This window comes from Rhinichthys klamathensis, unplaced genomic scaffold (genome assembly GCF_029890125.1).
Source record: "Rhinichthys klamathensis goyatoka isolate OS25496 unplaced genomic scaffold, OSU_Roscu_1.1 h1tg000206l_1, whole genome shotgun sequence".
NCBI classification, from domain to species: Eukaryota; Metazoa; Chordata; class Actinopteri; order Cypriniformes; family Leuciscidae; genus Rhinichthys; species Rhinichthys klamathensis.
In genome coordinates, this window is record NW_026606731.1 from 472,427 (window position 1) to 500,336 (window position 27,910).

The window sequence follows — 27,910 nt, forward strand, 5'->3', positions numbered from 1 at the left end:
TGGACCATAGACTGACCTGGCCAAAGACGGTCCGTCTTCTCCAAACTTACATTGGCGGTATTTCAAGAGGGCAGCCGCAGCCCTGTTTGGAGCATTGATAGTGTCTGTCAAGCGCTGTATATACGCCCCACGCTCTTTTGGCCAAAAGTTACTCGGTGTGCCTTTAGGTAGACCGACACACGAACAAACGTATGATTAGCAGCTAACGTTACACAAGATGAAGATTTGACATGGATCGGGTCGCCACATGAGGTGAGACGTGCAAAGATCACATGCTGATGTATTTTTTCTGTTGTTGGACATTTTTACTTTTAGAATAAATAAAGTTCAACTAGTTGCGTATACTGACTGCACAAGATACAAAAGTGCAGAAAATATTCTCCAGGTGTTAACATCTTTTTAGTTGCCAGTTTATATAGGGGACAGTAAAGGACGATGAAACAATGAAAAGCTCAATAATGAATTACAATGAGATTAGTTGATTTTCTGTGTTCAACCAGTGCTGGCACTCATTCGCTTTAAAATGTTAAGCAGCTCAGTGACCTGAGTATAGTCTTCTGGACATTCATTGTTCACAACATGGTACCTGTTGCCACACTTCCTCAAGATCTTCTGCAAATGTTCACCCTTCTTTTCAATGTGCTGTTCAATATTCTTTCCTCTTAACTCGTCTCCCCACGTAAAGAGCACCAGAGCGTGTGACCACACGGCGTCCCCGAGGACTCCCAGATATTTCTCTATCGCACGTCCGTCTCTCTTGCTGAAAGAGTCCACTGGGATAACGAGGAGAAATAACTGACATCCAGAAGGGGCCAACATCACACTGCGCAGGATCTCATGTTTCACCTGTTTGGCGTTAGCCAAACCGAAGAGACTCCAGCCTGGAGTGTCCACGACGACCAGCCTCACGCCGTCCACCCAGCCGTGTCTCCTCACACACCGAGTCGTCTTCTTCCCGTGCTCAAACTCACTGCGTCCGAGGATGAGGTCTCCCACTGAGCTCTTACCAGCATGCCTTCGACCCAGCAGCAAGAGTCCCAGCACAGAACCACACTCCGGACCGACTAACCAAGACATAGAGAAGTCAAATTAGAGGTAATGAATGTTCCCGATAAGCAGAACCGGTTAATGTTGTTGAAAGTTGAAAAAAATCTATCAGCTTTTCCTGAATCTTTACTATTGCCTGTTTCTGTCATAGGCTATACATTTTAACCACATACCTTGTCAAAAGTCATATGAAACACTGAGTACAAATCTGCTGTTCCCATATCACATGTGAAGTGTCCACTAACTTACCATATGCTGTCACATTGCTCACTGCCATTCTTCATTCCTCCACCCAATTGATCCGGTCTTTATGTTGCATACAGTATATCCGCTTAACTGTTTGCTTAAATAACTTCATTCCATTTAACACACAATGAGTTGTTTACAAAGTTTCAAAGTTCACTTCTCAGTTCTGTGGAAGTCATAGCGTGTGACTCACATTTGTCGACATGGGAGGGACAGTCAGGTCAGTTTAGTTAATAAAACAATATAGGATTCGAAAAGATATGTGGTAGCCTACTTTTACAGATAGAGTAAACATTGGTGTCCCATCACTTTTCTAAAGCAACAAATGAACAAATCCCAGGTTCTTTATTAGATAAGTCATATAAGGTTTTATTTCAAATGAACTTGTTAAATAGCTAATTTTTCCATTCTGAAAATAGCTCATTTTGGTTTGCACCACCTTAAAGGTCTTGACCTTCTTTACTCTATTTAACAATTACAACAGTGTCATAATTCTGACTTAATCTGTTCAAAATATTTTAAAAATTCCATTAATAAAAACTATAATTAGCTGCCTGTGTCCCATATTTTGTGTACAACTGTTACCGCATGATCTATTCACTTAAAAGTGGAACATTTCATAAAATTGACACTTTGAAAATGGTTACTTGGATTTTATAGCATGGGGGGAAGACAAGTAAAGTTATCATTCCATTTTTAGCAGTGTTGTTATTGTTAACTATAACTAAAATGACAAAAAATATTTTTTGTTAATTGAAATAAAGCTAAAATAAACTATCAATATTAAATGGAAAAAAATACTAAAAAAATGTAATAAAATAAAACTAAGAAATATAAACAACCAAAAACAAATAAAAATGACTAAAGCACAAAATTACTAAAAGCTATTTCAAAATGTTAATAAATAATATCCAACTATAAATATTATTAAAACAACAGTGGTTTTTAAATATATTAAAATGTTGACTATTTTTTTTTGCAACCATCCAAACAAATTATTGCAAGAAAAGAATCTTGATAATTATGTTTAACAGTAAATACAAACCAACATTTGCTCTCAAACTAGCTAACCCCTACTGAGAAACAGCATAATTTAGGATAAATTTGCAACATTTTAACTTGAAATTTGGAAGAAATGTTGTCAGTAGTTTATAGAATAAAACAAAAATGTTACTTAACACATACTACATATAAATTGTAAACCCAGAGAAACTGCTAATTTTCCAGACAGTCTCTTCTTGTTTTTCCAGAGCTGTAGCCTACTGTGTATATATATAAAATCCAAGATGTTAAACTTTATGTCCCAAATCTTGGTAACAGGGTTATAAAATGTCAAATAAAACAGTTCACATCATAATATTTAATAGAAAATCAACCCTTTTCATTCATAAGACAGCTTCTTGTCAAATGAACCGAAAGGCAAAGACAAAACAAACTCATGAGAGGATTGTAACAGTTCATTCTTCTAAAATTTATTCATACATATATATATGTATATTTATACTTTGACTGCCACAGTGTGACTCGTATCACATTATTTCCTGACCTGTAAGCATAAATAGATGCTGTTCTCTTACCTCTGTTAAATTAACTGACAACAGTAATGGGTCATTTTCAGCACCACTGTTTATAGTACATTCTCTATTTGCATCATTTATAAAAATATACAGATTTTCTTTTGCAAAACATTCTTTCCATGTTGTTCAAATGGCATGAGATCAAGGATCCATATACTGTCAGCATCATTTCTCCTCCCATCCTCATTTCCATTCACAGCATTTCAAAGATCAGTAGCAGCCACACTGAATAAAAGTCACGGCACACGCCGTTCTCTCACCACCACAGACTTTCGCAACAAACTCCCGTGACTCCTTCAGGAAGTTGAGAAGAAAGAGAGAGTGGAGGAGAGAACAAAGCATACACAGAAAAGATGATGGGTGGCGGTGAACGGAATAGGTGATGGAAAGAACCATATGTACTGTAACAGGCCTGAACAGCGCACTTCTGTAACTCCTCGGCAGCCCACTAGGGGGCGCCTCAATCCGGTTTATCTCCCAGGTTAACGGGGTGGACAAATACTTAAAAAAGCATGAAGAAAATTTCAACACAAATATCAAGTGAAAAAGTTTTTTGTATTGAGGCGTTCTTAATCAAGAGGAAGGCGCATTGGGATGAGAGTTTGGTTGCAGTGCATAGAGAGACGTCTGAGTCGGAGCCACTTGGGTTATTGCCTGATGACGAGCCGCCCTGACACTCGCACACAAACACACAGAGGCGTGAGGACCTCTTTAACACAATGGTGGAGTGTGAGAGGGCATTGTGTGCGCTTCTCCCGATGGCCAGCAGAAAGCGATGTTCATTCTGCATTATGGGCCAGAGGAAGCAGCATTTGTGTAGTGTCTTCAGCCCAAGGGGCTTCTCTGTCCACAGTCCGTCCTCAGAGTCCAGCTCGCTCGTAGAACAACACATAGGCGTCGCTACTGCGAACTTGGCTGGTTGACATTGGCGTGACTCTGGAAGAAGAAATTGACACTCTTATTTAGTTGACAATCAATTTTTTATTGAAGATCTGAGATTCAAAATCAAATATTTAACCATATATAACCTACTGTATCATATTTTGAAATGCACATTTCTAAGGCCTCTAAAGTATCGCATAATCTAAACATGTCCTTCAGGCTGTTACACGTGTCCTTTTTACTTTGAAATCTTCACTGATTTTTATTTTAGTAATATTTTAACACTTGCTGGACTGAAGAGACTTCGGTTTACTGGATAATCCAAACATCTTTTTTTTATCATGTTAAAATGTGAGTATCAAATATGATACCTCAGGCTTTTGAGGAGCGTTTATTTGTACATCTTGAAATCCTCATTCTATTCCATTGTTTTGCTTATTTTTGCTCGGTTTGGGCCTTTGAATAAAATGTTGGTCTTTTTTCCCCCTCTTTGAGTATGATGTCCTATATATTAGATTTAGATTATATTATTTTTTTATTATAAAGATTTTAGTAAATTATTATTTAATAATAATAATATAAGATAAATGAATACATAAATATATATATGTGTGTGTGTGTGTGTGTGTGTGACATTTTAAGCCATTTTAAAGACCTGTGGGAACCCTGTATTACCACCTTACATTTTAGAAATAAAATGGCCAATTATCAGCCAATTTTTCAGCCTGGTCAATATAATAGAAAGAAGACGTGCGTGTGAGATTCGTCACTTTTTAAGGAAGAGTGTGTGGGAGGGAGGTGAAGGAGGAGGATGGGATACAGGAAAATAATGGAAGCTAGAAGGTGGAATGGAACTCTGCTGACATGCTATAACCATGAGGATCATTTCTCTGAAAGCTAACGCGTGTTATGTACCTTTGGGAAATCTACCTGGTACTCTACAGTTATGCAACAGGATAAGAAAGAGCAGGAGGTGAAGGTAAAGAAAGTACCTGGAGTCGTTATATGTGTACCATTCCCCGTTTTCAGGATTGCAACAGTACGCTGTGTAGTGGCCTCCCATAGTCGTGCCTGAGTGATTGGACACTGCATACAAGTTATACACTGCACTACCTGGAACAGGAAGATGAATAGACCGTCAGGGTGGAATTAAATGCCAGATACAGTTTATTGTGAACCAAAATACCAATAATATCTAGAGAAATGTATAAATACTGCAGTAACTATAAACAAGCCAAAAATACACCGGGACTATGTCTATGCTTTACTACTTCCAGCTGCTCATTCAAAAAGACGAGGGCCGTAAAATATGCACTTTACAACCATATGCAACATATTACAATGTAAATACCATAAGGTAAACATTGTCAAAATTAATCAAAAGTAGATCAAATGAAATCGCTTGGCATATATGTGCGGTATTCATCGACTGCGAACTGCTCTGAAACCATGAGCCTGTAGAACATAAAACAACCTCACATTTGAAACTTTTCACATTTATTTAATGAAATGACTGTCTTTTGAAGTTAATAATCACATAAAGCCATATCGTGATTATTGCTTTTTCATCCCCAAATTTAAGAAAATAAAAAAAACTTGTAACAAATTATATTTAAAACATCTGTTATACCATTTAAGGTATTTAAGACTTTACATTTTATCTAACTGAATTTGAGACATTTTAAGACTTTTTAAAGACCCGTGGGAACCCTGTAAACCAATAATGGTTCTAAAAGTTACATATTGGCGCAATATATATATAAATGTTTATTTTATTTTTATTACTATTCATAATGTATAATTCATTATTTATTTAAAAGAAACGTACTAGAACCTTACTACTGCAACAGGATATATCACATTCTGGAACTGAAGAGGCAACAGATTTACAGATCTTTTCTTTTGTATTGTGACATGCATTCACGTAAAACGGATTATCAGAACAGATTGTTGATTGGATGGAGGTGGATCTGAATGTAGGAAAGGGCTGGGTTTAAGCGAACTTCAGCTGTATTCTGCATGCCAGGCCAGTAGTTGGCGATGTCACTTTCTAAAGAAAAACTACGTGCCTATAGACTGAACAAGTAATACGTCACAGTTTTCACAAATTCATCTTTTTGTAGTTTACAAGGAGACAGTAATGGTATCGGTTTCAAAACCTTGCACTTTGAAACACGTTTTCAAAAATTTGCATTTTCAGGCCCCAAAAACACTGTTGTCGTGTAAATGAACTGCACAAAAACACATAAAAAGTTTCCCGTTTTAGTTTAAAACAGTCTCTAAATGATGGCAGTTTTCCGGCATACATCATCAGAGAGTCAGTCACTTCACTGGAAGATCCAGTTATGGTATTTTAACTAACAAATGTCAAGATCCTTTTTTTTTTTTTTTGAAACATGTGCATAGATTAATTGTTCACAATATGATCTATAACATGCATTTAGAAAACAGATAGGGTGCATTTTCATTTCATGCCAAGTGCCGCAGCACATTCCCTCTAAGATTGAAGTGTCTTCACTCACTGCTTCTTTCAGAGGCGAACTCCCTGAGGTCCAGGTCTTTCATGGGGAAGTTGACAAAAGTAGACAGTTTGCTGGTTCTGATGCGGGCTTCTGAGAAGCGCTTCAGATCTGAACAAGTGAAGCGGTTAAGGAGAAGAGACTCGGCACACTGCTGATCTCAGAGAGACCTTTCACAGAACGCTTCAATCAGCACATTCCCTGAACACACACAGAGCGTCCCGATCTTATCTGTGCTTACTGTCAACAAACACACCGATGACATCCCAGTGACACCACATTAAGATCAGATTGCATTAGAAAAGGATACGAAGAACTAATATTTTAGGAAACTTCTGAACGGTAAATTTCTTTGTGCATCGTCTCCTGGCTTTGCACCTGTAACATGTCTGGATGAAAAGATAGAACAATTAGATGCTTCGGTATATATCTATTTCCACATTATTAAAATGATAGGAATGAACTAAATAAATTACCGGCTTCTCGTCCCCGTCCAGCACATCTTCTTTAGTAAAGAGCCTCATGCAGTCCATTAGGCTCACCTCTCCATAGCCCTTCTAGGCAGAGGAACTCCATTAACACCCACTCATTTCTCCAAGTTTTCAAAGTGTGCATTTTAAAGTCTGAATGTGCATGTACACTTCAATAAACTGACCTTGGAGATAGGCAAGGAAAGATCCCAGAAGGGATCGAACACAGTGGAACAATAGCCACATTCACTGCAGGTCAAAGAGCTCTTCAGCTGGCCTACGAACAAATCTGAGGACACAGAGACACGGCAGAATTGTGCTTAGTATTGGAGCACATAGATAACCCAAAGCTCTTTGATCTGTGCGTAGTGCAGTGTTGTTTTTGTTAACTAAAACTATATATATATATGTATATACACTATTATTTATATACTATTACAGTACATAATTAATACAGTGTACACTTACCTACAATTTTGCTGTCTTCTCTCTCTAAGTACTTAGCCCACATCTTTTTCCCTTTTTCCTCATCACTAAAGAAAAATAACAAGACATAAATTACAAAATTGTGATCACAACACAGTGTTCATTCAAGAACTACCCACACTCATACAGAGAGTACACTTACGACAAGTGATCAAAGTCTTCTATGTTTCCCCGCGGCCGGACCGTGACTCTGTTCACTTCATTGTGCAGGCCGTCTAGCAGGAAACGTAGAAACTCCTGAGCATCCTGTTGACTGGAAAGATTACATAAACATCTCAATACTTTACAAATCCACAGCCAGCTACTGATAAACATAAATAAACTGAACTACATGACATTGATAAGACATTACATTGTTACTGATAATCAGGCAAATATATTCGTGTTATGGACAAAAAACTGAAAAATATTCAATATAAAAATTCTATGCTATTTTGTAACAGAATAAATAACAGCGATACAGATAAATTAAATCGGCAGATAACTAATATAGTATTTATCGAAGTATTTTACATTTTCTATATAAAAAAAAATGAAATGTGAGTGGTGCTTGTCTGTGTAAAACCACCCTGTGCTTCCACTTTGAGCAGAAAAAGACGCATGTAAGATAAGACTTACTTGTAGCCTACAAATCTGGGGGCGAATCTCTGAATCTGTGTTTTGAATTCAGAGGGGCTGACGGCTTCACTGCTTGAAGAAGTCCACATTGTCTGGATCAGCTTGGCAAACTCTGTAGTCATGACAAAGAGAGGCTTTCAGTAAGGTTTGCGGTTTACAAGAAAAAAAGCATTGGCCGCTGTAAGACCGGCAGGAACCGCGTTGTGCCGGTGCGCACTCACCTTCCATGAGAGCTGTGTTTGTGCGGCTGTTGTTGTTGAGGTCTCGACGGTGGGAGTTGTGAAGACAATAGTCTCGCAGGCTTTGTGTGTTGCTAAGACACTGGAGGATGGAGTTCATAAAACACTAGCGAGGGAAAGAAAGAGACAAAGGAGGAAAAAAATATTTATATTAGGTTGATAATTGATTGAATGAATTACATGACATTGACATCTATATTTATTTTTAAAAGACCCCAAATTAAGCATTAAATAGACGTTAGGCATGATACAACTTTTTTTATGAAGTTAGTTTTTTGACAATTGACAATTCATTATATATTTAAATGCATAAAAATATTTACAAAAACCTACAAAAAAGACATACATGTTCACTAAGCAGAAATCAGAAAAAGCAAAAATAGCTACAAAACCAGTGACATAAGTCTAGAGTTTCATAGAAGCAGCAGACTTGACTGCAATGTGTAAGGGTTTATTTTTGGACTGTACACATACTGTTGCTTGGCAAAAGCAAGTTAAGAGAGTGCAAGAGCGAAGAGACATCATTAAAAATAATCTTGTCAAATGGAAATAGACAGAGGAATGTGAAAGCGATATGAAAACATTTCTGCTTCTTGCCACTTAGTTGTGTCAACCCGATTTCACAGTTTTTATCTATTTCTAGCATGTTTGATGTGTTTTATGCAGCCTATATATACTATATGACAAAAGATAAGTCTAAATGAGGACATGGGAAAACACTTACCGTATTTCCCAGATTACGAAGCCCCACCAGGCCCTGGGCACTCTTTGAGTTCTGAAAAACAGAGAGGAGACGGAACATTAGCACAGGTTAAAGGCTAGATGTCAGCAGTTACACATTTCAAGTAAGCTGTAAAATGCACTGAAACATTATTCTCTCTTAGGTGCAGTCAAAATAATAAAAAATTTCCAAAAAGTCTATTGTCTTTTGTCACTAGTGAAGTGATGCACTAAGCACCGCACATAAGTCACTTTCAAAAAAAAAATTTGGTCAACGTTGCGAATTCGCCTGACCAACTTAAATAATGCAAAACTATAAAATGACTGGATTTCGAGATTCTGCCAAGCAACGTTGAATATGTCTGCACCTTAAGTCAAGTTTCTCAATTGTTCCAGGAAGAAATGGGGATCCATGTTTCCATATAATCTGTGTTTTGGTAGAGGTGCTAGAGTTCTGAAGCAGACTAGCAAGTAATTTGACACTATGTTGTTTTCTGTCGTGCCAAAGCACGGGAGGGGAAACATGATCCGCCCTGTGCTGGAACTGTGACGAACTTACTCGGTGCTGGCCAGGATGTTCACACTGACCACATTTGTCCTGGCCACTGAGGGCACAGGAGTCAATATTTGGGGAACAAACAGTTAAATATCACACCAGTAATGTTTAACAAACTCATTAAATGGGTATTATCTAAATCCACGCTTCCATGGAAAATTCTTGTTGAACATATTTCACAGAAATAGGCTCACCAGCCCAGTTTGTCCTACTCTGCTGAGTAATATCAGCACTGCCAAAAATAGCATCCTTTCACATGGGTTGTCCGCTCATTGGCTGACTTGTCATCGTCACGGCAACACTCATCCCGGCAGCCATCTCTGATGGCCACGTCTTTTCACAGGAGTTTTACATGCACCATAAATCCACATGAAAAAATGGCCATCCAAATATCAACATTCAACCAGATACTATAATAAAACTGAGACGTCAAAATGAACGTCAAATGGGGAATACATGTCCTGTTGCATGTCAAGAGAACATTTGTACAAAATAGGTCTATTTTAGGTATTGTGATTCACTGTGAAGCAGACATCCTTTGCTGTGTTAAATGAGATGATGCTGCTGTTGTTGCCAAAGAGCTTGCGGTTGTTTCTTAATATAGTGAGTCATACTCATAAGTTTACAACACTTGGTCGCAGTGTGAAAAGTGCCTGAAAAACCCTGGAGGAACCTGTTAAAAGAACACCACCCCAAATGATATGAGAGTCAAGTCCCTATTGAAATTGTTCCAGCAAGGCAAAGCTGTAAACTTTGGTTAAGGAACTTCAATGCATTAGTTACACCGTTTTATTATTTCAACGTCTAATGAAGCATTAGAACATAATATAATTACTTGATATGGGTTTCTGACTTCTATGTTGTTGATACAGAGTGATTTTAGATGTCAAATCCTCCTCTATAACACTTTTTTTCTCTATTTCTCTTTTGGCCCGAGAATGTGGAAGTGGGTCACGGTGTTCTGTTCACCGTACTCCCCGTTAAAGAGGTGAGGGAAGACTAATCCTGCTTTTATAACAGCTCACTGTGAAAGGAAAATGTGGAGCAAAAGCCCAGATAAAACGTCCAGACTGACGGCCTTCAGTCTTCAGCATAGATTGACCCACATAAATATTAGTTGAAGTGCTCTGGTAGCTGGTTTAAAGATGAACCCGCCAGGTACTGTTTAAAGTTTATACTGTCTCTGTTTTATGTCAACTTTGTCTCCTGGCCTACACTCCCAGCCTAAGAATTCCACATATCTCCCAGCTGTGTGTTGGCTGAGGTTTTCCTTGAAACACTTTTTTCTATTAACTCCGACAAATGTTCAAAGACCTGAATTTCCTGAGCATATTCATGCTCCTTTGCCATAATTTGTTCACCACAGTAGAGGACAGAATCTGCACGACTTTAACAAGTGTGTGTAATATGAATGGGAGCACTGGGTTCTGTCCCATGTCCTGAGGCTGTGTCTAGGTGTTATACTGGTACAAAACACTCCTGTTATAAATAAGATAAAGACACCGCTGGTAGTCCATGTCCTTCACAATCACATAATGCATGTCACACTGCCAGGTCAAAAAGGGGTGACCAGGGAAAGTGACTCACAAAAGGTGCATGGAGAGAATCATGTGTACAATCATGTTTCTCATATCGTAATCATGCAGAAATCATGTTTGTTTTATTGTGCCTGTTTAATAAGGCTTTACAAATAGTCAGTCCAATCATTGCAGGTGTAGGAGGAAAAAAAAACATTCATTTAAAAGATGCTCTATTATTATGTAACTTTTAGGCACTAAATATATGGGTCCTTTAATATATAAGTGTCCTGATGAAAATTAAAGCGCATTCCGTGAGGCTAAAACTAATCACGTGGCAGATAATGGAGGCTCAGCGGCAAAGCCGGTACGCCAGGCCGGTACTGACCTCGGTGGCATGTGGGACTGAGAGCGCTGTCGGATGAAGGAGTGAGCTCTAATGGGATTTCTGATCATTACGTAACAATGAACGGCCATTCTGAACTGCCTCATGCGTCAAACTGTACATCAGATGCATGCAGGCTGCCGCTGATTTGCATTGTGCCATTGCTTCACTTCAAAGAAATACTGGTGTGCGCTTAGTTACACTCAGTAAGGCAAGCTAATTGAAACTTTAAAAAAAAAATGTATAGGATCAATAAGACTGATTTATCAATTTTCCAAGAAAGATTAATTTACCATTATATAAGCAGTGACCTGTCACAATACTGATCCCTTACAATGACTTAGAGCTTACTGATGGTGGTAAGTGCAATAGTAATAACATCACACCATGAACTACTTTTTAAGGCTTATTCAATGGGCCTCAATAAGCCCCATTCATGCTTTAACATTTATCCCTTGAAATTAACTAGCATCTTTTTTTATGTAACTAATGCATACTTTTATTGCTAGTAATCTGACGACTACTACTTTTTCACTAGTTAGACACCAGTACTTATTCCAGTAATGACTACCGGTAGTATGTTTCAATTAGTCCCTAAAATTTGTTCACTATATACAACTACTACCTGTGGTTCAGATATCAACAATTCACTTATGACTAATATGTTTTCAAATGGTCTATTTCCGTTTTACAAATACCAATTAAGTGGGTATGTTAGATACCTGTAACTAAAATAAGCACTAGTACCCAATGAATAGATACTAGTCAACATGGAATAGGTAGGTACGTTAACCAGTAACAACTGCAATGCATGCTAGTAAGAAAGTTAGAAAGTATTCAATGACAAAAATATGCTATTAGTTACCGGTAACAACATAATTGTTACTGGTATGTTATTAACAAGTAGTAGTGAAAATAATTAATAGGCCTAAAAATACATGCTAGTAGCACAAAAATACATACTAGTGAGTTTAAAGGAATAAATGTTCAAACTGCTTGCCGTAATACGCCTAAGAAGCGTGTATTCATACCTTGGCATGATTAATCAGAAGCCCAACGAATGTAGAGACCAGCATGGAGCCGGACATAGTAGAGTTTTTCCTCCGCATGTCCTGTTTTAGAAGTGGGAACGCAGTCGCGGGAGGCTCTTCTGGTACTGTAACTGTATATGAATGTCGCATCCTGGACATAATCAATAAAATCCTTCTGTGGTGTATAAACACCGATTTTAAGAAATCGCCACTATGGCCTTTCTAGCATCAAATATTCCAGTGTCCTTTTCCAAACAAGAACAAGTCCTTCAGGTAAGAAACTTGATCAGGAAACGACCTCTACAGCGGTGCGAGGCAGCAATGGGGACGAATAAAACGCATCGCGCTTTTCACAATATAAAAAAAATAGAGAAAGTTGTGCTCAAATGCAAAGACCAATTCCTTCATGTATCACAGTAGACGAGTTCGACTTAAAGTTGTCAGATTGCAGGCTGGAGCCAGCGCGCGGGTCCATCTCTTTTCACTAGTGCCAGTCCCGCCCACACGAGCTCAGCGCACGAGCTTGATGCGCGAATCCGACGTCACTGAGGGCAGCGGGTTAAACACGCCACACTTGACACTAGAGATTAGATTTACAATAATCATGTGTCCGTCAAATACGTATTACTCATTTTAAAAGGACCTCTTTCAAACAACCTTTCACAGCTCTAAAACGGAACACTCTAAATCGGTTTCAACATTCCTGTATTGCACCTCAGGCAGAGTGCGCAGTTTGGTGGTGGGGCTCTGAATTACCCCCTTTAAATTAAAGCTAACACGACTTCAAAAAATGTATATTCTTTTTACATATAAACATATACGTTTCATCAAGGTTTTCCATTTGTTTTTGTAACAAACATTAAAGTTAGTTACATTAAAGAATAGTTCACACAAAAATTAAAATTGTCATTTACTCACCCTCAAGTTGATCCAAACCTGTATGAATTTCTTTCTTCTGCTGAACAGAAAAGAAGATATTTTGATAAATATGGGTAACCAAACAGTTGATGGACCCCGTTGACTTATGTAGTATGGAATAAAAAAAACCAATGGGGCCCATCAACTGTCTGGTTACCAACATTCTTCAAAATATCTATATATCTACAAATATCTTCAAAATAATTCATACAGGTGGAACAACTTGAGGGTGAGTAAATGATGACAGAATTTTCATTTTTTGGGAGAACTATTCCTTTAATGTATGGCTCAGGCTGTCATTACTTTGTATAAGACGAACCTCCACATATTAGCCATTCACTATCACTTTAAACTATCATTTAACTTTACCAATAAGACATGCAAACTAAAAACAAATTGCTGTAAATAGCATACAATTTTATGCACAGCTACATGATAAGAGACGGGGGAAAAAAGACTGGTTATTTGCTACATTCTCAATCTGAGGACACATAATCAGATTTAAACCAGAACAACTACCAACAATGGCGAAAGCAACAAAAAGTGGGACAATATGTCTAATCTTTTGAGCTTGGCTCTTTGCTGAACTCAGCTCAGCAGTCGCCCTCACTAAAGTATTAAAGAGAAGCATTAAACTTTGCCTGTAGAAGTGGCAGAGAAATTGGAACAGGGCATGAAACACACTAAACCCCAAAAGAGAACACCAGACTGAGGCCATTATGCTCTTATGAGGTGGTCGGTCAAATGTCATCAGCTGCAGCCCAGTTCTAGATACGGCAAAAACACTTTAACTGCATGTAATGTAGCATGAAAGTTACCTAAATAAGAACAAGGTCACCTTTGAAGGCCACACTACATGCATCTCATAGTCCTTTTGGACAAACTCATGCAGTTGCATGTCACGAAGACACATACAATCTTACTTTGCGTGCTATGTTATTTAGTAAATCCATTTTTTATGACGCAAAAATGTATCTTTTATCTTTATCTGTTTTAATCATGCCATATTTCACCGAAGCGGATTTAATAGTAAAGAAACCCACAGAATGCTGAGCGTGTTAAATCTGTTTATATAGAAACAGGAAGTTAGGTGATTTGCTACTGAAGTGCCATTTCAGAGAGGGAGAAGGATCACTCTGTCCCTTCCAGTCTTATGACTAAGTGTATACACAACAAACAGCAAAGACAGCAACATTTCCTCGATACGCTACAGAACACCACAAGGGTGAAAAGGTAAAGGCAACCGGATGGATTAATGCATTTCTTGAAATGTGTAATTGGACACTTTGAATGAGTGCCAGATTTACATCTTGGCTTTCAGCCAAAATACTTGATGTGCATCAGGGCACCACTAAAGTTTAATTTAATACAAACTGCTGAAATGTGTGAAGACCCTTAAAAATAGCAGGTGACCCGTTATAAAACAGCAGCACAAATTTCGGATGCTCTCATGATAAAAGAGGACATGTGGTGATTAAAACTGAGTGAGTGAAATTCAACTCTGCAGTGAGTAAACCTCAAACCAGATGTGAAAAGTTTTCAGAACACAATACGCTTAAAAAATAGGTTACTTAATGTTGTGGATCAGCCTACATACTAACAGACCTGTTATATAAAACATCTTGGCACAATGAATACGTAGTAGAAAACGTGACAGGAATTGTTTACTCCTGGGTTTAAGAAGTAAAAAGTGTCTCTGTTTGTGAACAACTGGCATCATTAATAAAAACGCTGAATGAAAGGAGTCAGATTGTGGCGGGGAAAACTGTGTTAATGCTGGCCCAGCCATGCAAATACTCTCAGGAACACTAACCTACCATCGGCTGGGAGACCAGAAGAAGATAAGGTTAATGACACACGGAGACGGGGCCAATCGTAAACCCACTGCAGATTGTGTTCTTCCTGACACTGATTTGGTCAGTAAAAATACTTTGAATAAACCTGGATAAATACACCGATGATAAGTGTGCAATCCTGTATGCCTATCGTGTGTTCTTGAATTACTGTGGTGGTTACAAACATTAGTACTCAAGGCTGATACAATTACCTTCAGATGTCTGTGCCACTACATCGGATGTGTTACAATAATAATAAACCTAAATAAACAATACGTTAAAAAAATTGAATTACTGAATAAGAGTTTTGAATTTGAACTGAAGTAGCAAACAGGAACTAGGATTGAAATTAAAATTTTAATTTAAGTAGACAAAGCTGAAGCTCAAATTCATCTAACCACAATAAGTGTATTTTATTTTTATCAAGAAGGTTAAAAAAAAAAGTTTAAAAAGTCTAAAGGTGTTATGACCTTACAGACAGATAGATTTATGGACCAGGGTGGAGGTACAATTAATTTCTCAGCCAACTGTTAAAATGCAGTATTTTGCAAGATCTGCAAGAATAACACAGACCATAAAAGAAGACAGTTTACACCAATGCTCATTATAGCACCTCTTGTGGCAACACTGAGAATGCACCACTTTAAATCTAAAGCCTTTTCATCCTATATCCTACCATTCAAAAATAGCAGGGGTGGTAAAAGTACTCAAAAGTTATGCTCGAGTAAAAGTATATATACCTAAATAAAAAAATTACTCCAGTAAAAGTAGAAAATCCTCCATTCAAACATCACTTGAGTAAAAGTACAAAAGTATCCGATTTAAAACGTACTTAAGTACCGAAATTAAAAAGTAAATATTCAAATTAACTGTAAATATCAATAATTAAGCAGATCAATTGTTTTGGGAGTGATATGCAATGTTTTGTTTGAACAAATGATAAGATTAGATACTGCAATTAAGAATGTGTTAGCTAGTTTACAAGGCACGTTTCAATATGAAATCACTTCAATAGTAACATTAAAGCAACACTAAAGAACTTTTCCTCTGCGGTCGCCCTACAGGTTAGAAGCGGCATTGTCCGTTACCGCTGTCGTAAATAATTTAGCCTACCGCAGCCTACTGTCGCACGCATGCTCGCTGCTTATCCACTGTTTATCCAGCACCGGCTTTAGAGTGAATGATGTCCAATCAAAGAGTTTAGAAGTAAAAACTATTGAGTTTCGCCTCTTGGTACTTCTATACTCTTTGGTCCAATTGTAACGCTTGCCGTAAAGCAAGTCAGATTTGTAGTTTTCTTATGTCTCATTCGAACTACAGAAACGCGACCCGATCTGGCAAACTTATATAGTGTGGTTCTAGCAGATATAGGACCACAAAGCGAAGGCAGAAGTGCCTTTCAGCCTGTTACGACTTGATGAACCGCTCAAACGATTTTGGAAACATTATTTTAAGGTAAAAAATCTTCTTTAGTGTTGCTTTAACGTCAACTCACCTCAATATGTTTTCTCAGATTTGAGGGTGAAGTTTTGAATGCTGAAATTTAATTCACCCGTGGCAGGCAAAGACGACATTTCAGCCGATATTAATCTCCCTTGACTTCAGTGAATTCGAACATATCATTGATATATGGACATGAGTGATCCCTGTCGGAAATCTTGGGATCATTGCTGGCAGCGAGAGCTGCACCTTCACCGGTTTCTGCGGTCAATGGCGAACTGACTGCTATGTGAGCGTATGCTGGCAAAGAGCTTGCGCGTTCATTTTTTTCAAAAGAAAAACAAGTTTTTCATTGGTTTGGAAAGCCAGTGTAATAAATACTTGGAGCGGTCATGGGGAAATGTATCGGAGTAAAAAGTAAACTTTGTCTTTAAAATTGTAGTGGAGTAAAAGTGAAAGTAGATGAAAAAATAACACATACTCAAGTAAAGTACAGATCCCCGAAAAAAATACTTACTTCATTTTTAAGTATTTTTACTTCATTACTTACCACCACTGAAAAATAGCAAAAAACAAATATTTTCCTCCTTTACAACAGTAATAAATAATGGTCTGCTTGGTGATAGTCTGGCTGTCTTGAACACTTTAGGGAAGCACTGAAAGTATCATAGAGCATATCCTCCAATTCTTGCATTAGTCCACAATAGCCTGGAGTAACAAGGCATAAATGGCCAGGTATCTGAAGCATTAGTGCGGAAATTAAATCGAGTTGACAAAAGCATTCAGACTTGCACTTGTTGAGCTGATTAGTTTCTGAAACTCTCATGTGTAAACTAATGTAGTCTAGAGATTAATCATTTTAAAAAGTCAGATAGACATTACTGCTCAGCCCTGGACTCCCTAGTTGAGAAGTAGCTAAATGAATGACATAAACAGCAATTCATTTAAAAGAATAGCCACAGAGTGTATTCCAAAGCGCCTTATTAGCATGGCATAATGTAAGCAGACAACTCAATTCATCTTTAGAAGATCTATTAATCCAGCAGGGTTGAATAAATTCAGCAGCATAGGTTATGTTCAGAATAACATGCCCTGTAATGTTTAGAGAGTCAGACTGGTAACCCGAAGGTTGCAGGTTCGAGTCTCAATACCAGCAGGAAATGCCTCGGGTGTGTGTGAGTCCATGCTTTGCAGTGTGTGTGTTCACTACTCGCCACTCCTAATGTGTGTGCACTAATTTGGATAGGTTAAATGCAGAGGACAAATTCCAAGTAAGGGGTCCCATACTTGGCCTTCACATTCCCTCTCACTTTAACAATTTGGGCCAAATCACAGTAAACACACTAAACACTAGTAGTAAGTGTTTTATGGCAGTATGCTATTCCAAATATATGTAACAACATCAATAATTCTATCTGCAGCTTCCTAAGATGTTTTCACTTATATGACAAGAGACACTTGAAACACAGCTGAATGCTTCACATTCCTTAGTTTTGAAGCCTTTCAGCACAAACTCTCTGAGAGAAAGGGCTCTTGTGTTACACTAGACTTGAAAAACGCAAGCCTAACATTAGCATGTTATGGAAATGTATATATATAAAAAAACAAAACGTTTTGGCAAGAATTTTGCAACATGCTCTTACCTCTCTGACTGGTGACGTGGAGCGATAGCTGCGATAGCTGCTGCTCTTCAGGCCGCTGCTGCCAAGAGCATCCTGCGTGGAGCTCCGCGAGAGGCCATAGCTGGAGCGAGCGCTGCTGTAGGAGTCAGATGCGTCAGTGCCTCGGCTCCGGTAGGACTGCTTCAGGCCACTGCTGCTGGAGGTCTCGCTGAGGCTCAGAGCTGACAGATCGTGCGTCAAATCGCTCTGACTCACCGACTTCCTGCGACTGAGCGAGATGCTGGAGGACACGGGTGAGGTGGAGAGGTAGCTGGTGGAGGCCGGAGAGTAGCTGTAGCTGCTGTATCCTGAGCCCCCATTAAGGCCTGAGCCATAGCCCTTTGCCGGCGTGCGGCTCAGGCTCTCACTGCGCCGGCCGGCCAGCAAATCTGTGCGAGGGATAGGCCGACCCCGGTCCGGCTCGGACGATGAGCTGTAGTTGCGGGAGCGGCTGGCGCTTGAGCTCAGGTAGCTGGAGGAGTAGCCTGAGGAGGAGCTCTTGTAGGGCAGCTTGTCCCTCTCGTAGGAGCTCAGAGACGGGGTCAAGGAGGAGCCATATGAGCTGTAGTGATTGGTATAAGAAGAGCCGGCATAGCGCTTCGCCGTAGAGGAGACACGAGACATGCTGGGAGCTCAGCCGGAGGTGAAGCGATTTCAGGCCGCATGGAATCTGTGAACAAAAGGAGAAGTGGAATAAGAAAATGTGTGGCTTTTTCAGCAAAACTCTGGCCAATACAGATAAACCCATCATTATTTTCATGTTAAATTCAGCTTGAGTTAAAAAGTTCACCCTATCGATCTTCTAAATACATGATATCTTATTGTGAACGATTCATCCATGCATACGTTTCTACTTTTTTTTTTGACCCTGTAATATTTAATCAAAATGTCATAACTCGATCTTGTGGTGAAATGACAGACTTCTCTCTGGTGATGTATGCTGGACTTCTCCAAACATTTAGTTAGCCTAAACACTTTCCCTTTCATAAATCGACTGCAAGCTCACATTCAGATCTGCCTTCATCTAATAAACACGTAAATACACTAAAAGCTAAAATCAATTGTTTTGAATTTGGACATCACAACATTATAATATACTGTATGAAAAATAAGTATTCGTTTAGAGATTATATTAACAGTGTTATTAAATTATTAGTGTTATTAAAAACAGGGGAAATTATTAGCATGCACAATTTAAAATCCAATACCAGCCGATACGATAAATAAAAAAAAACCTCTATAATCGACCCAAAATGGCACAGATACTGTATATTGTGCATTCATATCTGCTATGTATAAATAAAAGTTATTTTTATGTGTATTCTATGTGAAAGTAAAAGAAGTTCATACACTTGTCGAAGTGGCACCATCTGACATCTACACTGACTGACGAGACATTAATCATTTGAGCGTATACAACAAGTTTCAAAATTCTTCAAAATCTCTTTGAACTCACTTTTAGTGGCAGTTTCATTACGTGTGTACTTCAGCCTTAGGAGAAGAGCGTCTCTCTTCAGTTTGGCAATTTTAGTCAAAAATGGTAGAATATAAACACGACCTGTTATGAATTTTGAATGACTATGTGTCATTCCCTGAGGTCTCTTGTGTTCTGTGCGCTTGATCCTGAAAACGTATTCGATGAATAGCAGCATGTGACTCTTGTCTAAACACAGCACACACTGCGAGGGGTACGTATTACACAACCTATGGGGCTTCGCTGCTAGCACAGGACCCTGAATGAAGCTGCGGAACAAAATGAGTGCCATTGTTTTCATAGAGGCCTGGTTTGGTGCTACAGCCCGAGTGGAGCACTGAAGACCCCGCTGTTTGAATGAAACGAGAGCTCCCAGAGCCAGGCCATGTGTGTTAAAGGGATAGTTCACCCAAAAATGAAAATTCTGTCATAATTTACTCACCCTCAAGTTGCTCCAAACCTGTATGAATTTCTTTCTTCTGAAGGGTAGAAAGTACAGTTAATGGGCTCCATTGACTCCCATAGTACTAAAGTACTATGGACGTTACAGACATTCTTCAAAATATATTATTTTGTGTTCAGCAGAAGAAAGAAATTCATACAGGCTTGGAACAACAATAGGGTGAGTAAATGATGACCGAATTTTCGTTCTTGGGTGAAATATCCCTTTAAGATGGCACAGTTTGTTCTTGTGGAGAGACGGGCTCTTGTTCACAAGGCAGTGCAGCGTCTGAATAAATAAAAGTATCTCGTGTTGTTGATCCGTGTTGGGTTCAGAGAGATGGCTCTTATTTCTTTAATCTGTCTCTCTGAGCACTCTCTCTCTCTCTCTTTCTCTGAGTACAGCGTTCACAGATGCATCAATAATTCAACACGTAGATCTGGGGTAGGCAGCACACTGGAAGCAGTCCAAAGCACATGGCATACCGACGCTAACATGCTTTTACCAGACGGGAACTTAAGACAGTTTTCCGCTGCTTTCACATTGTGTTCCCTTTCTTTGCCTACAATAACAATAGCCACAAGAACCCTACAAAATGAGGATATTCATATATTGAGGAACCTCCTTTATATTCAAACTGCTGTAATACCACAAAAAAATAGTCTAAAAAGAGATAGTAGAAGACCTTTAGTGTTGAGATCATTACAAAACAACAGAAAAAAGTTTAATCCATAGGCATCTTCTTCACAGGTTTCACGAAATAGAAAGTTCAAAATAACAGCATTTATTTGAAATAAAAACCAATTCTTCCTGAATATAAGTCTTTACTGCCACTTTTGACCAGTTTAATGCATCATTGCTAAATAAAAGTATTAATTTCTCAGAAAAAAATCTTACTGACAATATTTTGTCACTCAATAAATATAAATACGCTTCAGCTACTGTATTTAGCGAATTCATAGAAGCAGGCTCTGTTGCCTGTCATCAGAAATATTTGCAATGAGAAATGAATTACAAATAAAGAAACTGTCATAATAAAGAAATATTCTTAACAGAATTATACAATCTGTTTAGTAGAATACGTTTTTTTTTTTTTGTAGTATTACAATACTTACATTTCCCAGAGACCACTGGATCAGCATGAAGGAAGTCAAGTCCATTGTGAAATGGGGGTTTAGTCAGTGGTCAGTGTCTAAGCTGTGGGAGTGTCTCTGACTGGGAACATGTGACAGGTGGGGAATTTTCAGCCTGTGATGCCTGACAGACATCCACACTTGCATTCACGCTGATAGATGTGCTGTCATTACATGCACAACACCACTGCTCCTTAACATTCACATTAAACACGTCAGATTACCTACTTTTAGCTCTTCCACAATTGGAAAGCAATGAAAGCCAGTTTCTACCTCAGAGTAAAAAAATAAAAAGGTCATTGTGACTTTATTTCTATTAATTGTGACATAATATCATTCATACTTCAGTAATTTAGAAACTCGTGCAGGTGTTTTTGTTAGGAACATAAACAATATGATAAAGACTTGAGGCAAAGTCTTGGGTACAGCTATATTTACCCTGAAATGTGAGCAGATAAGAGCTCAGTGACCAAACTGACGCCTCAGCCCTCATCGCCCCAACCCACCCCCACCACTTGACCAAAACGCAATCTGGCAAGACTCGCCCCTCAACAATACTCAGTCTGCCAGACCAAACACAAAATCGACCTTTTATATCCGCAGCTATCAAACGTGTACAGGCCCAGCATGGGTTTTTAAAGCTTATCCATTCTGGAAAGATTAGACTACAAATTTAAACAAATCATTTTAGGTTTTTAAATCATTTACAGTAAACGTAGACAACCTGAATTAAGAATGTGGAACACAGATTTTGGAACAGACTGACATTAGGGCCACTGTCAATGAAAAGGAGATGATGAAATTGATGACATGGGGATTAACGCCTGTTTCAAAGGATGAGCCCAATAACTTGGATTGGATTAACACATCCTAAAAATCACCAGACAAACTGCAACCCTGAATGTTGTTTTTAAGTGCCACGGCTCTCTTTCGGTATCATGTGTGCAGAGTGCGCTCCACTAGCAGGTGGGTGTTAGGTTCAGGGGTACCTACTGTAAGTAGAGCCGTTCTCGGTTCTAGCGGACGGAAAAACAGAGGTGGCTGTTCATTATTCCATTATTCACTGCTCAAACCTAAAGAGACAAAAAATTTTATTATAATACAGAGAAGAGTTTAGAAATATTTGGCCAAGACAACATACTAATTAAACATATTAATGAAATAGCAGCACTAGACAAATATTAATGAAATAGGCCTATATAAAGCGTATTGGACACAAGAAATTTAAAATCTTTCCTAAGTAAATAAACCACTTATGAGAGCATCTTTTAAAACTAAGTTAACTAACATTCAGAATTTCCAGGCATCAGTTTAAAATGCCAGATTTCCATTACAATCCAGATTCTGGTTACGGCTAACAATAGAGAACATAATAAAATGATGACTTGAGAATGTCATGCGCTCTCCCCCGCAGACCTCATAGCATTGGATACCAGTCAAAACAGCTTAAAGTAAAAGAAAAGAGCAAGTATATTGGAGAAGAGGCTCACCGGCAGCATTTTCCATGGACAGTGTGTTGCTTTAAAGGCTGTAGCCCCAGAGTGAGAGGACCAGGGACGGATCGCATGAGTACAGTAATCCAGAATGCTAGAGATCATATTACTGAGCTGGTAAATATAGCGATTGCCTATGACCTCCGTGGGTCATTCAACACTCCTGCATTCCAATTTGTACTCAAAGGAATCACATTAAGACTTTTTATGGCCAAGACTGGTTTTACAATATTATTATAATAATTACATATAGTTAAAATGCATTTATATAAACATAATAAATTATTTCAAAGAATTATTTCATTAAAGATTTTTCACATTTTTATAATAAGTATATAATTAAATGGTTATATCCATATAAAAATAAGTAAACAACATTTTATATAAAATAGTTAAATTGTTTTGTTTCTTCATATATTTTAGTTTTATCTTGTATTTCTATAGTTATATTAAATTAAAAATGCTACATCTTTATCTTGATACTTAAATTAGATACAGCACTAAGAAACAGGTAGGCTAAAGTTACATCTTGAGTTTTTGATGTCTATGTCTTGTTTAACAGGGCTTAATAGGCTACCTCAGTAATAACACAAGTAAATGACATGACAAAGGTCAAGAAAAGCCAGTCAGGATAAATATGGGATGGGAGTGTAAGAGTTAAGTAATGATGGGAGAGTTTAATAGTTCAGTAATTATGGGAGATTGTAACCTTCAAAAGTAACCACCCACACCCATGACTTAATGTAACACTACTGAAACAAGCATACTTAGGTTTGATAGCTTATGTAACTCATCAATTATCATTCAGGCTACTAGTTAAGAAAAAAATACTGTTGAGATTGTGGTTTTGAACAAATCTAACATGGAGTTTAATGAGGGAGATCGGGAGTAATGAGCTGTAACACATCAGTTTAACCTCCGTATCTGGGTGAAAAATATTAAGGATTTATAATCTCATAATTGTGGTAAATGTCAGCATATTTAACTATCCCTTTTTGTTTAATCTTTGTTCAGTCCTATGTTTACAAAAAAACAACAAAAAAAAAACAGCAGGATTTTGAAGAAGTTAATTCACAGAAAAATATTAAAACGTTGGTGGTTTTTATACTACTCCTGGCTGTGTGGTAGGTAAGTTGTAACTAATTCTGATTAGGGGTGGGCGATATCTCGATATTTAAAATATATCGAGATATTTTTTAAACACGATATGGATTTTGACATATCGTATATATCGATATATTGTTTATATTTAATCCTGATTTCGCCACTTTGCTTGTTTGCCTTCTCTGTGCTGTGCTCGCCCCCGCCTCCTTGCTTTTGTTCCCCCTCACCTCGCGTGTTGTCTCATTCAACAATTGTCTCATCCGCAACCAGCCCGGAGGCTACAGAACTCCGAGTGTGTCTGCGCGCGAGCGACAGAGCACGAGAGAAACCGAGTGTGAGCATTAATTGCATTAGTAAACTGGTAGCCTACATACTACCAGAGATGGGGGACTCGAGTCACATGACTTGACTCGAGTCAGACTCGAGTCGCAAATTTAAGGACTTGAGACTTGCTTGACTAAATTAAGAAAATGACTCGACTTGACTTTGACTTGAGATCCAATGACTTGAGACTTGACTTGACTTGAACTGTATGACTCGAGAATGACTTGATATACATTTTTCATCGCAAATCATCGCAACATCCATTGATAAACAAAATGAAAGCAACGGAACCATTGACGTCAGTCATCAGATTCTGCGCGATTGCGTGACGCTGCACAAGCCCAGAAATAGCCTACATCGCGGTGAGCGCGCTAAATACAAAACATCTCCCTGCCAGCATCGTTTCTTTTTGGATATAAACACTAGAAAATGACCATATTCATGCAAGAAGATTTGTTGTACACATAATAACTGGCAAGGGATATCGGACGACCATCACAACCTCGAACAGTCGAACTTCATTCACCACGTCTAAAAGTAAGCTATGGCTTGTTTAACCTGTTTGTTATAGTTAATTTGACTATCTTTAAATCTAGAGAGAATAATATTGGTCAAAACAGCATGCCTTTATACACAATTATGTTTTCAAATGTAGCTTAATGTTGTCAATATTCAAATGATAATTAATGATGGTATATGTTTTGTATAACATTTGCCACATTTCTTTTTAAATCATGCTTTAAAGCCAAAAATGTTGTTCTTTCCAATGACGAAAAACAATATAGAAAACTGTTAGTTTTGTCGTTTATGTTTCTCTTAATGTTATCAGGGGGTTGGTGGCAAAAAATGCTAGCAGAATTAATATGCACCCAAAATTCAAAATGTGGTGGAAAAATGGCCCTAGTATGAGTTATTTTCATAATTATAACATATATAAAAAAAATATTTCCAGATTATTGGCGCGATTGCAAATGTGATGATTTTATAAAACAGTTCAGTAAACAAAGAGTGAATATTGTGATGTGACATTTTAGACATAATATTCCAAATATTTTCTGTTTTTGCTCTATTTCTCCAATGACAATAGTTCCAAACAAGCCACAGAAAGAGTTATGCGTATTTGTGATTCAGTGACCTAGTTGCTTAGTTCCAGAACGAATCTGTCATTTTGAACAAATCAGTTGACTGTTTCTATGACTCGTACATTAAGACGGTGATTTGGCGCCACCTATTGGCGGTTTTAACTTCATAATGCTAAATGCCAACGGCTGTTATATAACTTATATAAAGGGGATCCCAGTTTGAAGAATGCCATTTGGGGGCATAGGAACCATTATACTTGAATTGTGAATTGTTTAATACCTTTTAATGGTCTTCTGCAATGTTTAGGCATATTTATTTTCTCATGCTCTAATGTTGGCCTAATTTCAGTTACATTTACATTTTAGGCTATGTAGTTTGAAATTGTATTTATTTTTTATTTTTTAGATTTTTATTGTAGTAACCACTCAGCTGTATGTGGAAATGCATATTTAAAAAAAATATGTTGCAAATAAAGCCATAGTCCACAACTTATGTAGTTTTAACTTATTTTAATATATAAATTCAGTGAAATCATCAAACGTTTGTATGACTTGCCAGTGACTTGTGACCCAAGCTACGACTTGACTTGACTTGCTTGACATAAGGCAGTGACTTGACTTGACTTGCTTGCTTTTATAAAAAATTGACTTGGACTTGCTTGAGACTCGAAGATTAAGACTTGAGACTTGCTTGTGACTTGCACATGTGTGACTTACTCCCACCTCTGCATACTACAATATATAATTACTATATAAGAGGCATGGAAGTTCGATTAATGGACTCCAGTAATCAGAAGGCTACTACAAACGTCTTGTTTTAAACTATTGCAGGGCTCGAATTTCGGCGCGGGTATTGCGCATAATTCTAATCATTCCCGCAGGTCTCCCATTTATAATGCGGGAAATTCCCGCAATCGTAATCCACACAGATTATAAAATCAAATCATTCTTTTAACAACTATCTGCCAGACGCAATTTCACAAACAGTGAGTGTTCAGCGGTGCCGCTTCTTTCTCGTCTAATGTGTTGTGCAAGGCAAGCATCAAGAGCTGCGGCGATAAAACACACTCGCGTTTAGGAGTCGGGACATGATGGATATTCACTCGCACAATCGGGCCAGCAGTGCATCGTGACTGAAGTTTACCATTTGCACGTCTTTTTAAGTCTTACCAGTTTAAACATTCAAGCGATTTTAAACTAATCAGTGCTCGCGCGCTCTCTGAGAGATTAATATTTCTATGCGCACATTCATAGAAAATCCGCCTTAAGAACAGCTGGCCGGTAACAAAAGTTATTTTTCGCGGATTATATTGCTTTAACACGCAAAATTGTCAATTTCGTTCGTCGTGAGTATACTCTAAACATAGTCGGTTTTGTCTTTAATAAGCATAAAACGCATGCCAGTATAATGAACACAGGATCCGTGCACTACCTCTTAAAGTGACGGCAGACATATGTGTGTCATTCATTTTGTTGTCAATACAACAAAAGATAGCTTTAAGTTAAAGGAATCAGGATTAATAACCAATGTATTTAATTTATTCAGGACTAAAATACTACTCAGTGTTATTTTCCATTTGATTACTTTATTCAGTTTCTGTATATGAATCACGTGATTAATAATGATGACGAAATTCAGGCCCTGTGTTTAATTTTTCTCATTTGGTTACATTCTGTTATGGAAAATTAATTTTCTATTGATTGTAGGCCTATATTTTGAGTTGTATTCACATCCATTTTCCTGTAAAGATATCGAGATATATATCGAATATCGAGATATAGCAACATATATCGAGATATATTTTTTGCTCCATCGCCCAGCCCTAATTCTGATACTAATTTACACCGTTTATTAATAAGTTTTAGATGTATAAACAAATTCAATCAGGAATATCAAATAAACAAATAAAGGAAAATCAAGGTTTGAGGAAACACCGAGTTACAATAACAAAATGTTACACACAGTCTCTCGTACTAGAGCAGCGTGTCACGTGATTGAGTGCGCGCTGATGGCTGCAGTGTGCAACGTTACATCACGAAACTTCACCAAGTAACATACTGTACTCGATACGAAAGCATTACATGAGCACTTGGAATAAATGTCAAGTGTATATTTATATTTTCTTAAAAAGAAGAGAGAGAGAATGAACCCGACTGACATACACAATCCTTCATGTTTATGACATTTATCTAAGACACAAAAAAATACTTTGCATTCATATTATGAATACATTAAATCTGCGGGACTGGGTCTGGAGAAATAAAGACCGAACTCGCAATTTACCACTGCAGAACAGTGTAATTTCATTAATTTATACGCAACACAACTCGCCGGCCGAATTATGTAATTAGTGAAACGTCTGGAAGCTTCCGAATCGTGCGAGTAAATTAGTGGGGACGGCAAAGCAAGAATGTGCATTGCGAGCATTCATGCATTACTCACCGGAGTGAGCGAGACCATCCTCCTCTCCCCTACCCGCTCCTTCAAGGGAAAGCCCACAGTAAGTGAGCCCTCCACGCAAGCCACTTTGAACTCTTCCAACCGATACACGATAGTTCACTTATGCTCTTCAAGACAGTACAAATAATATCTGAGACATTTTAGTTGTTTCTGTTCTTGTAATATTACAAGCTCTTGACTTCTAGTCAAAAAACGGTCTCTCACTTTAACGGTGACGTCGGCTAGCTTTTCTTTCAGCTGATTGGTGAGT

At 38.0% G+C, this 27,910-nt stretch overlaps 2 protein-coding genes across 6 annotated transcripts; both read right to left on the reverse strand.

Moving 5' to 3' along the window:
• Positions 1–468: 468 nt before the first annotated feature.
• LOC130096696 (GTPase IMAP family member 7) lies at positions 469–1,536 on the reverse strand. The gene is made up of 2 exons (XM_056263318.1): positions 1,297–1,536; positions 469–1,064 (listed from the first exon to the last, which is right to left on the reverse strand). The coding sequence occupies exons 1-2, from the start codon at positions 1,322–1,324 to the stop codon at positions 493–495; spliced, it is 600 nt and encodes a 199-aa protein (XP_056119293.1). The 5' UTR covers positions 1,325–1,536; the 3' UTR covers positions 469–492.
• A 1,202-nt stretch (positions 1,537–2,738) lies between these two features.
• Positions 2,739–27,863, reverse strand: usp2a (ubiquitin specific peptidase 2a). Of its 5 annotated transcripts, none has more exons than XM_056263296.1 (14): positions 27,643–27,863; positions 22,190–22,269; positions 18,130–18,817; positions 8,809–8,859; positions 8,067–8,190; positions 7,846–7,957; positions 7,370–7,480; positions 7,210–7,274; positions 6,927–7,030; positions 6,748–6,828; positions 6,582–6,660; positions 6,275–6,382; positions 4,745–4,865; positions 2,739–3,806 (listed from the first exon to the last, which is right to left on the reverse strand). In XM_056263296.1, exons 3-14 carry the CDS (start codon positions 18,769–18,771, stop codon positions 3,731–3,733), a joined length of 1,674 nt encoding a protein of 557 aa, XP_056119271.1. In that variant the 5' UTR covers positions 18,772–18,817; positions 22,190–22,269; positions 27,643–27,863; the 3' UTR covers positions 2,739–3,730. The 5 variants fall into 5 exon arrangements, with proteins under 5 accessions (XP_056119271.1, XP_056119272.1, XP_056119270.1 ...); XM_056263297.1 differs by lacking the exon at positions 27,643–27,863 and adding an exon at positions 22,687–22,791 and having other exon boundaries at positions 6,748–6,825; XM_056263295.1 differs by lacking the exon at positions 27,643–27,863 and adding an exon at positions 22,687–22,791.
• Positions 27,864–27,910: the final 47 nt, after the last annotated feature.

Bases quoted from the DNA above. Each gene is read 5' to 3' on its own strand.
- LOC130096696 (XM_056263318.1), bottom strand. From the start codon at position 1,324: ATGGCAGTGAGCAATGTGACAGCATATG. The intron at 1,065-1,296 runs GTAAGTTAGTGG...TGTCTTGGTTAG, and splicing joins GAGCAATGTGACAGCATATG to TCGGTCCGGAGTGTGGTTCT.
- usp2a (XM_056263296.1), bottom strand. From the start codon at position 18,771: ATGTCTCGTGTCTCCTCTACGGCGAAGCGCTATGCCGGCTCTTCTTAT. The intron at 7,481-7,845 runs GTAAGTCTTATC...TAATCTTTCCAG, and splicing joins CCCAGATTTGTAGGCTACAA to TCAACAGGATGCTCAGGAGT. The intron at 6,383-6,581 runs GTATCCTTTTCT...TCACTTGTTCAG, and splicing joins TCCTAAAATATTAGTTCTTC to ATCTGAAGCGCTTCTCAGAA.